The following is a 12,671-nucleotide window of genomic DNA, read 5'->3' on the forward strand; positions in this document are numbered from 1 at the left end:
TTCCCCGGGAGAACGCACTGCGCGCCTCAGGCTGGTGCAACGTCACGCCGGCCTCTGCCGCCGCAGGCTCGCCCCGCCTCCTCTGTACCCCTCCCTCCCCGCGGCCTGGGTGAGCCAGAGCCCCCGAAGCAGCTGCTCCTTTAACCCCGTCCTGTCTGGGCGGGGAATAGACGCCCTCAGGCGACCTACACGCAGAGGCGGGTCCAAATCCAAAGCTGAACCCCAGGAGCTGTGCGAACAGGGAAGAGAAGGGGAAATCTCTCCCAGCAGCCTCAGAAGCAGCGGATTAAAACTCCACAAACAACTTGATGTGCCTGCATCTGTTGAATACCTGAATAGACAACGAATCATCCCAAATTCAGGAGGTGGACTTTGGGAGCAGGATATATTAATTTTTCCCCTTTTCCTTTTTTTTGTGAGTGTATATGTATATGCTTCTGGGTGAGATTTTGTCTGTATAGCTTTGCTTTATAATAGCTTTATTTTACTTCACTATATTATAGCCTCTTTCTTTCTTTCTTTCTTTCTATTTTTTCTCCCTTTTACTCTGACCCGTGTGGACGAAAGGCTCTTGGTGCTCCAGCCAGGCATCAGGGCCGTGCCTCTGAGGTGGGAGAGCCAACTTCAGGACACTGGTCCACAAGAGACCTCCCAGCTCCACATAATACCAAACAGCAAAAATCTCTCAGAGATCTCCATCTCAACATCAAGACCCAGCTTCACTCAACGACCAGCAAGCTACAGTGCTGGACACCCTATGCCAAACAACTAGCAAGACAGGAACACAGCCCCATCCATTAGCAGAGAGGCTGCCTAAAATCATAATAAGGCCACAGACACCCCAAAACACACCACCAGACGTGGATGTGCCCACCAGAAAGACAAGATCCAGCCTCATACACCAGAGCTCAGGCACTAGTTCCCTCCACCAGGAAGCCTACACAACCCACTGAACCAATCTTAGCCACTGGGGACAGATACCAAAAACAACGGGAACTACAAACCTGCAGCCTGTGAAAAGGAGACCCCAAACACAGTAAGATAAGCAAAATGAGACGACAGAAAAACACACAGCAGATGAAGGAGCAGGGTCAAAACACACCAAACTTAACAAATGAAGAGGAAATAGGTAGTCTACCTGAAAAAGAATTCAGAATAATGATAGTAAGGATGATCCAAAATCTTGGAAATACAATAGACAAAATGCAAGAAACATTTAACAAGGACGTAGAAGAACTAAAGAGGAACCAAGCAATGATGAAAAACACAATAAGTGAAATTAAAAATACTCTAGATGGGATCAATAGCAGAATAACTGAGGCAGAAGAAAGGATAAGTGACCTGGAAGATAAAATGGTGGAAATAACTACTACAGAGCAGGATAAAGAAAAAAGAATGAAAAGAACTGAGGACAGTCTCAGAGACCTCTGGGACAACATTAAACGCACCAACATTCGAATTATAGGGGTCCCAGAAGAAGAAGAGAAAAAGAAAGGGACTGAGAAAATATTTGAAGAGATTATAGTTGAAAACTTCCCTAATATGGGAAAGGAAATAGTTAATCAAGTCCTGGAAGCACAGAGAGTCCCATACAGGATAAACCCAAGGAGAAACACGCCAAGACACATATTAATCAAACTGTCAAAAATTAAATATAAGGAAAACATATTAAAGGCAGCAAGGGAAAAACAACAAATAACACACAAGGGAATCCCCATAAGGTTAACATCTGATCTTTCAGCAGAAACTCTGCAAGCCAGAAGGGAGTGGCAGGATATACTTAAAGTGATGAAGGAGAAAAACCTACAACCAAGATTACTCTACCCAGCAAGGATCTCATTCAGATTCGATGGAGAAATTAAAACCTTTACAGACAAGCAAAAGCTGAGAGAGTTCAGCACCACCAAACCAGCTTTACAACAAATGCTAAAGGAACTTCTCTAGGCAAGAAACACAAGAGAAGGAAAACACCTACAATAACAAACCCAAAACATTTAAGAAAATGGGAATAGGAACATACATATCGATAATTACCTTGAATGTAAATGGATTAAATGCTCCCACCAAAAGACACAGACTGGCTGAATGGATACAAAAACAAGACCCATATATATGCTGTCTACAAGAGACCCACTTCAGACCTAGAGACACATACAGACTGAAAGTGAGGGGATGGAAAATGATATTCCATGCAAATGGAAATCAAAAGAAAGCTGGAGTACCAATTCTCATATCAGACAAAATCGACTTTAAAATAAAGACTATTACAAGAGACAAAGAAGGACACTATATAATGATCAAGGGATCGATCCAAGAGGAAGCTATAACAATTGTAAATATTTATGCACCCAACATAGGAGCACCTCAATACATAAGGCAAATACTAACAGCCATAAAAGGGGAAATCGACAGCAACACAATCATAGTAGGGGACTTTAACACCCCACTTTCACCAATGGACAGATCATCCAAAATGAAAATAAATAAGGAAACACAAGCTTTAAATGATACATTAAACAAGATGGACTTAATTGATATTTATAGGACATTCCACCCAAAAACAACAGGATACACATTTTTCTCAAGTGCTCATGGAACATTCTCCAGGATAGATCATATTCTTGGGTCACAAATCAAGCCTTGGTAAATTTAAGAAAATTGAAATCGTATCAAGTATCTTTTCTGACCACAACACTATGAGACTAGATATCAATTACAGGAAAAGATCTGTAAAAAATACAAACACATGGAGGCTACACAATACATTACTTAATAACGAAGTGATTACTGAAGAAATCAAAGGGGAAATCAAAAAATACCTAGAAACAAATGACAATGGAGATACGACGACCCAAAACCTATGGGACGCAGCAAAAGCAGTGCTAAGAGGGAAGTTTATAGCAATACAAGCCTACCTCAAGAAACAGGAAACATCTCGAATAAACAACCTAAACTTGCACCTAAAGCAATTAGAGAAAGAAGAACAAAAAAACCCCAAAGCCAGCAGAAGGAAAGAAATTATAAAGATCAGGTCAGAAATAAATGAAAAAGAAATGAAGGAAACAATAGCAAAAATCAATGAAACTAAAAGCTGGTTCTTTGAGAAGATAAACAAAATTGATAAACCATTAGCCAGACTCATCAAGAGAAAAAGGGAGAAGACTCAGATCAATAGAATTAGAAATGAAAAAGGAGAAGTAACCACTGACACTGCAGAAATACAAAAGATCATGAGAGATTACTACAAGCAACTCTATGCCAATAAAATGGACAACCTGGAAGAAATGGACAGATTCTTAGAAATGCACAAACTGCCGAGACTGAACCAGGAAGAAATAGAAAATATGAACAGACCAATCACAAGCACTGAAATTGAAACTGTGATTAAAAACCTTCCAACAAACAAAAGCCCAGGACCAGATGGCTTCACAGGTGAATTCTATCAAACATTTAGAGACGAGCTAACACCTATCCTTCTCAAACTCTTCCAAAATATTGCAGAGGGAGGAACACTCCCAAACTCATTCTACGAGGCCACCATCACCCTGATACCAAAACCAGACAAAGATGTCACAAAGAAAGAAAACTACAGGCCAATATCACTGATGAACATAGATGCACAAATCCTCAACAAAATACTAGCAAACAGAATCCAACAGCACATTAAAAGGATCATACACCATGATCAAGTGGGGTTTATCCCAGGAATGCAAGGATTCTTCAATATACGCAAATCAATCAATGTGATACACCATATTAAGAAATTGAAGGAGAAAAACCATATGATCATCTCAGTAGATGCAGAGAAAGCTTTCGGCAAAATTCAACACCCATTTATGATAAAAGCCCTGCAGAAAGTAGGCATAGAGGGAACTTTCCTCAACATAATAAAGGCCATATATGACAAACCCACAGCCAACATTGTCCTCAATGGTGAAAAACTGAAACCATTTCCACTAAGATCAGGAACAAGACAAGGTTGCCCACTCTCACCACTATTATTCAACATAGTTTTGGAAGTGCTAGCCACAGCAATCAGAGAAGACAAAGAAATAAAAGGAATCCAAATCGGAAAAGAAGAAGTAAAGCTGTCACTATTTGCAGATGACATGATACTATACATAGAGAATCCTAAAGATGCTACCAGAAAACTCCTAGAGCTAATCAATGAATTTGGTAAAGTAGCAGGATACAAAATTAATGCACAGAAATCTCTTGCATTTCTATACACTAATGACGAAAAATCTGAAAGTGAAATTAAGAAAACACTCCCGTTTACCATTGCAACAAAAAGAATAAAATATCTAGGAAGAAACCTACCTAAGGAGACAAAAGACCTGTATGAAGAAAATTATAAGACACTGATGAAAGAAATTAAAGATGATACAAATAGATGGAGAGATATACCATGTTCCTGGATTGGAAGAATCAACATTGTGAAAATGACTCTACTACCCAAAGCAATCTACAAATTCAATGCAATCCCTATCAAACTACCACTGGCATTTTTCACAGAACTAGAACAAAAAATTTCACAATTTGTATGGAAACACAAAAGACCCCGAATAGCCAAAGCAATCTTGAGAACGAAAAATGGAGCTGGGGGAATCAGGCTCCCTGACTTCAGACTATATTACAAAGCTACAGTAATCAAGACAGTTTGGTACTGGCACAAAAACAGAAATATAGATCAATGGAACAGGATAGAAAGCCCAGAGATAAACCCACACACATATGGTCACCTTATCTTTGATAAAGGAGGCAAGCATATACAGTGGAGAAAAGACAGCCTCTTCAATAAGTGGTGCTGGGAAAATTGGACAGATATATATAAAAGTATGAAATTAGAACACTCCCTGACACCATGCACAAAAATAAACTCAAAATGGATTAAAGACCTAAGTGTAAGGCCAGATACTATCAAACTCTTAGAGGAAAACATAGGCAGAACACTCTATGACATACATCACAGCAAGATTCTTTTTGACCCAGCTCCCAGAGAAATGGAAATAAGAACACAAATAAACAAATGGGACCTAATGAAACTTAAAAGCTTTTGCACAGCAAAGGAAACCATAAACAAGACCAAAAGACAACCCTCAGAATGGGAGAAAATATTTGCAAATGAAGCAACTGACAAAGGATTAATCTCCAAGATCTACAAGCAGCTCATGCAGCTCAATAACAAAAAAACGAACAACCCAATCCAAAAATGGGCAGAAGACCTAAATAGACATTTCTCCAAAGAAGATATACAGATTGCCAACAGACACATGAAAGAATGCTCAACATCATTAACCATTAGAGAAATGCAAATCAAAACTACAATGAGATATCATCTCACACCGATCAGAATGGCCATCATCAAAAAATCTAGAAACAATAAATGCTGGAGAGGGTGTGGAGGAAAGGGAACACTCTTGCACTGTTGGTGGGAATGTAAATTGATACAGCCACTATGGAGAATAGCATGGAGGTTCCATAAAAAAACTAAAAATAGAACTACCATACGACCCAGCAATCCCACTACTGGGCATATACCCTGAGAAAACCATAATTCAAAAAGAGTCATGTACCAAAATGTTCATTGCAGCTCTATTTACAATAGCCAGGACATGGAAGCAACCTAAATGTCCATCGACAGATGAATGGATAAAGAAGATGTGGCACATATATACAATGGAATATTACTCAGCCATAAAAAGAAATGAAATGGAGGTATTTGTAATGAGGTGGATGGAGTTAGAGTCTGTCATACAGAGTGAAGTAAGTCAGAAAGAGAAAAAGAAATACAGTATGCAAGGAAAAAAAAAAAAAAAGCCATGAAGAACCTAGTGGCAAGACGGGAATAAAGACACAGACCTACTAGAGAATGGACTTGAGGATATGGGGAGGGGGTGGGGTGAGATGTGACAGGGTAAGAGAGTGTCATGGACATATATACACTACCAAATGTAAAATAGATAGCTAGTGGGAAGCAGCCACATAGCACAGGGAGATCAGCTCGGTGCTTTGTGACCACCTAGAGGGGTGGGATGGGGAGGGTGGGAGGGAGGGAGATGCAAGAGGGAAGAGATATGGGAACATATTGTATGTGTATAACTGATTCACTTTGTTATAAAGCAGAAGCTAACACACCATTGTAAGGCAATTATACTTCAATAAAGATGTTTTAAAAAAAAAAAAAAAAAGACATTATGGTACTGGCAAAAAAACAGAAATACAGATCAATGGAACAGGATAGAAAGCCCAGAGATAAACCCATGCACAATATGGTCACCTAATTTATGACAAAGGAGGCAAGAACAATACAATGGCGAAAAGACAGCCTCTTCAATAAGTGGGGCTGGGAAAACTGGACAGCTACATGTAAAAGAATGAAATTAGAACAATACCGAACACTATATACAAAAATAAACTCAAAACGGACTAAAGACCTAAATGTAAGACCAGACACTATAAAACTCTTAGAGAAAAAAATAGGAAAAACACTCTTTGACATAAACCACAGCAAGATCTTTTTTGACCCACCTCCTAGAGTAATGAAAATAAAAACAAAAATAAACAAATGGGACCTAATGAAACTTGAAAGCTTTTGCACAGCAAAGGAAACCAAAAACAAGACGAAAAGACAACCCTCAGAATGGGAGAAAATATTCGCAAATGAAGCAACGGACAAAGGATTAATCTCCAAATTATATAAACAGCTCACGCAGCTCAATATTAAAAAAGCAAACAACCCAATCTAAAAATGCGCAGAAGACCTAAATAGACATTTCACCAAAGAAGACATACAGATGGCAAAGAGGCACATGAAAAGATGCTCAACATCACTAATTATTACAGAAATGCAAATCAAAACTACAATGAGGTATCACCTCATACCGGTCAGAACGGCCATCATCAAAAAATCTACAAACAATAAATGTTGGAGAGGGTGTGGAGAAAAGCGAACCCTTTTGCACTGTTGGTGGGAATGTAAATTGATACAGCCACTATGGAGAATAGCATGGAGGTTCCATAAAAAAACTAAAAATAGAATTACCATATGACCCAGCAATCCCACTACTGGGCATATACCCTGAGAAAACCATAATTCAAAAAGACACATGCTACCCCAATGTTCATTGCAGCACTATTTACAATCGTCAGAACATGGAAACAACCTAAATGTCCAACGACAGATGAATGGATAAAGAAGTTGCGGTACGCATATACAATGGAATATTACTCAGCCATAAAAAGGAACAAAATTGGGTCATTTTTAGAGATGTGGATGGACCTAGAGTCTGTCATACAGAGTGAAGTAAGCCAGAAAGAGAAAAACAAATACCGTATATTAACGCATATTATGTGGAATCTAAAAATGGTACAGAGGAACCTATTTGTATGGCAGGAATAGAGATGTAGAGAACGGACTTGTGGACATAGTGGGGGGAACAGGAGGGTGGGACAAATTGGGAGATTAGGTTTGACATAAATATACTACCATGTGTAAAATAGATAGCTAGTGGGAACCTGCTGTATAGCACAGGGAGCTCCTCTTGGTGCTCTGTGACGACCTAAATGGGTGGGATGGGTGGGTGGGAGGGAGGTCCTAGAGGGAGGGGAAATAGGTATACATAGAGCTGATTCACTTCATTGTACAGCATAAACTAACACAACATCGTAAAGCAATTTTGCTCCCCCCCCCCCAAAAAAAACGATTTGATCATAATGAAATTAATACAACACTGTAAATCAACTACATTCCAGTAAAAATTTAAAAAAAAAAAATTGAATAGTGTCTCTGCCAGGAAAGAAAGAATCCTTTTTTAAAAAAGTATCACTAATTTGGGCTTCCCTGGTGGTGCAGTGGTTAAGAATCCACCTGCCAATGCAGGGGACACGGGTTCAAGCCCTGGTCCAGGAGGATCCCACATGCCACGGAGCAACTAAGCCCATGCTCCACAACTACTGAGCCTGCGCTCTAGAGCCCGCAAGCCACAACTACTGACCCGTGCGCCACAACTACTGAAGCCTGTGCGCCTAGAACCTGTGCTCCGCAACAAGAGAAGCCACCGCAATGAGAAGCCCACGCACCGCAACAAAGAGTAGACCCCACTCGCCACAACTAGAGAAAGCCCGTGTGCAGCAACGAAGACCCAACGTAACCAAAAATAAAATAAATTTATAGAAAAAAAAGTATCACTAATGTATTAAGCATTTTAAACATACAATTAGAATACTATGCTCTAATTTAATTGGTATTACATTATAAAGTTAAAGTCCCCAAACAAAGGTACTTCTAAATTTAAAGAAGACTAATGTATTCTACATTAGATCAGGAGATACTGAAACAGAGGCTACAGAAATATATAAATTCCTTTATAATAAGCAATGGAAGAAGGAATCAAAAACATACAAGGTAAAATTATGCCATGATTTCTATTTCCATTTTTAAACTCCCAGTAGGATTTTTTTTTACCCAACTTGCCAACATTCTACTTCTAACAGACATTTGGCAATATTGGGGGAGTTCTTTAAGGTAATTTCATTTGGTGCCTTCTAAAGCAAGTCAAGGGACTTCCCTGGCCGTCCAGTGGTTAAGACTTCGCCTTCCAATGCAGGGGGTGCGGGTTCAATCCCTGATTGAGGAGCTAAGATCCTACATGCCTTGCAGCCAAAAAACCAAAACATAAAACAGAAGCAATATTATAACAAATTCAGTAAAGACTTTAAAAATGGTCCACATCAAAAAAAAAAAAATCTTAAAAAAATAAATAAATAAAGCAAGTCAAGGTTTTAAGAGGTTTATATCATGCAAGAGTCTAAATTAGGCTTCATTTTCCACATAGTAGCTCTTCTACCACACTAATTCAATAATCTGAAGGGAGAGGCTGAAGTGAAAGTGGTCTGGCTCTACTTAGTAGAAAAGAACCTTTCAACAGCTTCTATCTACAGAAGCCCTGATAAACTGTGATAAAGTAACTAGAAACCCTTAACTGCTCACCAGCTTAAGGAATACCATGATTTTTAATTCCCAAAAATAAAGTCTACTTAATTCTACTTTTTCTTTTTTTGTCTGTATACATATATGAGCAAAATCCAACAAACAAAAACAGTTGTAAAAGGCTGTCATGAATTACTACTAACTCAGTGAGCTATGTAGACTTCATGCTGAACTTGGATCCAATTATACATTTTTTGATTATACAAGCATCTCTTTAACTTTCTTATAAACAACTCTATAATCTGGTAAAATATCAATTAAAACAGCCACATACCCTGAATGCTCTATTCTTCTCTTCTTTCTGCTGTTTCTCCACTTCGACATGGCGGGCTAGACGAGCCAGAGTCAAGGCAACTTTATCCTTCTGATGGTCAATATGGTCTTTACGCTTAACGTTACCCTACAATTGAAAAAAACAAGTTTCATTCCTTTTAGTTAACAAAATTAGCTTTGGAATAACATATATCCACCTACCAAAGAGTTACTGTACTAAAGAAGTATGGACACCAAGGGGGAAAAGCGGCTCGGGGGCGGGGGGGGGGGCAGTGATGAATTGGGAGATTGGGATTGACATATATACATTAATATGCATAAAATGGATAACTAATAAGAACCTGCTATATAAAAAAATAAATAAAATAAAATTCAAAAATTCAAAAAAAAAGAACTATTTACTTTTTTTAATTTAATTTTTATTTTATATTGGAGTATAGTTGATCTACAATGTTGTGTTAGTTTCAGGTGTACAACAAAGTGGTTCATTTATATTGATATCCATTCTTTTTCAGATTATTTTCCCCCACAGGTTATTACAGAATATTGAGTACAGTTCCCTGTGCTATACAGTGGGTCCTTGTTGATTAAGGAACTAATTACTTTTATCATTATCAAATTTCTAAGAACCTGTCTTGTTTGTTTTATATTTTAAAATTGTGGTATTTTGTAGGACAGCCAGTCACCCACCAGCATCTTCGTTTTTCGAAAAGTTACATAACCTATTAATCATCCTTATTTACTTTACAATCATCTGGATATTGAAAAGTTTGGCATTGCTTTGCTCTGAGCCTATAAGGTAATGCCAAGCCATTGGTCCACCCCCTAAAAGTCTAATAGTACCAACCCCCTTGGTTCCAGCTTTTCAGCAATTCCTGGACAGTATTTATGTAAGAAAAATTATTGATTAAAAAGGATAGCTCTAACTTCTGTTTTCTGGCTCAATATGTAAGGAATGAGCTTAGAAGTCGCCACTCCATCCTAACAAGTAAAAAGCTTGAAACAAACTGTAAAATCAACAGCCTCTCTTAGATCCACCATAGAAGTGAGGTCACAGTGTAAGTGACTGATGGAAAAACGGGAGAGACAGAGGGGCAGATACAGAGAATCAGAACTGAGTGGAGCAGAAACCCACGGGTGGAAACCTCAGCGGGACCAGTGCTGGGGAGGAAAACCTGAACTGTAACTAACCAAGTGCTGGAAGCTCAGTGTGGACAAGTATTAACAAGACTTAAACTCCAGGGGGACCCAGTCAAGGGGGGGGGACCTTACTCTTTTTGTGAGTTTACCTTCAGAAGCTCTACCAGGTTCTCATAGTGACGACTGGAGAAAAATCCCACCATGTTTCCAGCAGGGGGAGAAGAAAAGTAAGCATTTTGAAATATGTCAGAGCGTTCTGTCCTTAACGATGCCTGGTCTCAAGAGAAACTACTTCACGAGAGCCTGACCGACCTGGGAGATGGGAAATAGGCCATCTCAGGACACTGCAGCCACCCTCCCAGGTGAGGGGAAGGCCTGAGAAGCACCGCTGGGGTTCCCAGTCCAGGCACACAGGCTCTCCAAGGCTGAGACCAGTCACACAGAGCACCACCACTTCCCCAGCCTTACCACTCTTCACTAAAGGCCTGTTTACTGAAGTTCCCTTGACCCACGACAGCATGTCCAACTTTCAATGAGAAAATTACAAGGATACCAAAGGGCAAAAAACACAGTTTGAAGAGTCAGAGCGAGCAAAGAATGGTAGACCTGGCAGAGATGTTGGGATTATCAGACCACGAATTTAAAACCACCACGATTACTATGCTGAGGGCTCTGATGGAAAAAATAGACAACTTGTAAGAACAGACGTGTAATGTAAGAGAGATGTAAATCCTAAGAGAGAACCAGAAAGAAATCAGAGATCAAAAACACCACAACAGAAATGAACAGTGCCTTTCATGGCTCACCAGCAGACTGCACACCACTAAGGAAAGAATCTGCGTGCCTGAGAATATGTCAACAGAAACTTCCAAAACTGGAAGACAAAGAGAAAAAAGACCAGGGAAAAAAAAAAAAAACCACAGAATATCCAAAAACTGTTACAAAAGATGTATGCATAATGGGAATACCAGGGGAAGAAAGAGAGAAAGGAACAGAGGAACTATTTGAAGCAATAACGACCAATAATTTCTCCAAATTAATGTCAGACACCAAACCACAAATCAAGGAAGAAATAAAACCCTCTTTCTTTGCAGATGAAATGCTCTTCCTAAGAAAAACAACATGCAAATAAACCAAACAGTAGTTAGGAGTGAAGTAACCTGTGTTATGAGATATTATAACAGCTTTATTCATAAACTTTATTTGTAACAGCTTTATTCATAAGCAACAAAGCACCTTTAGTAGGTTAATGGATAAATAAACTGTATACATCCAGATGATGGAATATTATTCAGTGCTAAAAAGAAATGAGCTACCAAGCCATGAAAAGACATGGAGGAATACCTAAATACATATTACTAAATGAAAGTAGCCAAACTGAAAAGGCTATTTACTGTATGGTTCCAACTATATGGCATCCTGGAAAAGGCAAAATTATGGTGACAGTAAAAAAAGATCAGTGGTTGCCAGGGGTGAGGGGAGAGGGAGGGATGAATTGGCAGGGTACAGAGGATTTTTAGGGTAGGAAATCTATTCTATATGACACTATAAAGGTAGATACCTTATTACATTTGTCCAAACCCATAGAATATACAGCACCAAGAGTGAACCCTAATGCAAACTACAGACTTTGGGTGATAACGTGTCACCACAGGCTCACTGATTATTCCAAATGTACCACTATGTTGGGGGAAGTTGATAATGGGGGAAGCTTTATTGACGGGTGGGGAGGTATATGGGAGATCTCTTCCTTTTTTTGCTGTGAACCTAAAACTTTTCTAAAACATAAACTCTATTAAAAATGTTTTTCTAGGGATTTCCCTGGTGGTCTAGTGGGTAAGACTCCACGCTTCCAATGCAGGGGGCCAGGGTTCGATCCCTGGTCGGGGAACTAGATCCCATGTGCGGCAACTAAGAGTTTGCATGCCATAACGAAGATCCCGCATGTCACAACTAAGACCTGGCACAGCATGCATGCATGCATAAATAAATAAATAAATAAAATTTTTAAGAATGTTTTTCTACTAGAAAGATTGTGTTACTAACCAAAATATCCCTTTTTAGGCAAATCAATCATATATGTACAACCTAAATTTTATCTAAATTGGGATAGAGTTGCATCAACCAAATCAAACAGCAGGTGTGATTTTCCAAGTACACAGAAGTTCCACTGAAGTGAGCATATATAACAAGGCCGAGGTGGTATTTTTAGTACAAGGCTACATCACTGCAGTAAAGAATGTTCACAGGATCACTTTGGGTAGAA

General features: G+C 39.1%; 1 protein-coding gene across 1 annotated transcript in view; it reads right to left on the bottom strand.

Moving 5' to 3' along the window:
• ZNF451 (zinc finger protein 451) overlaps positions 1–12,671 on the bottom strand; it is a 91,858-nt gene that overhangs the window by 55,786 nt on the left and 23,401 nt on the right. The window contains exon 4 of the mRNA XM_068557660.1: positions 9,267–9,392. Coding sequence (XP_068413761.1) covers positions 9,267–9,392 — 126 coding nt within the window. The remainder of the gene's footprint in view (positions 1–9,266; positions 9,393–12,671) is intronic.

This window comes from Eschrichtius robustus, chromosome 12 (genome assembly GCF_028021215.1).
Source record: "Eschrichtius robustus isolate mEscRob2 chromosome 12, mEscRob2.pri, whole genome shotgun sequence".
NCBI classification, from domain to species: Eukaryota; Metazoa; Chordata; class Mammalia; order Artiodactyla; family Eschrichtiidae; genus Eschrichtius; species Eschrichtius robustus.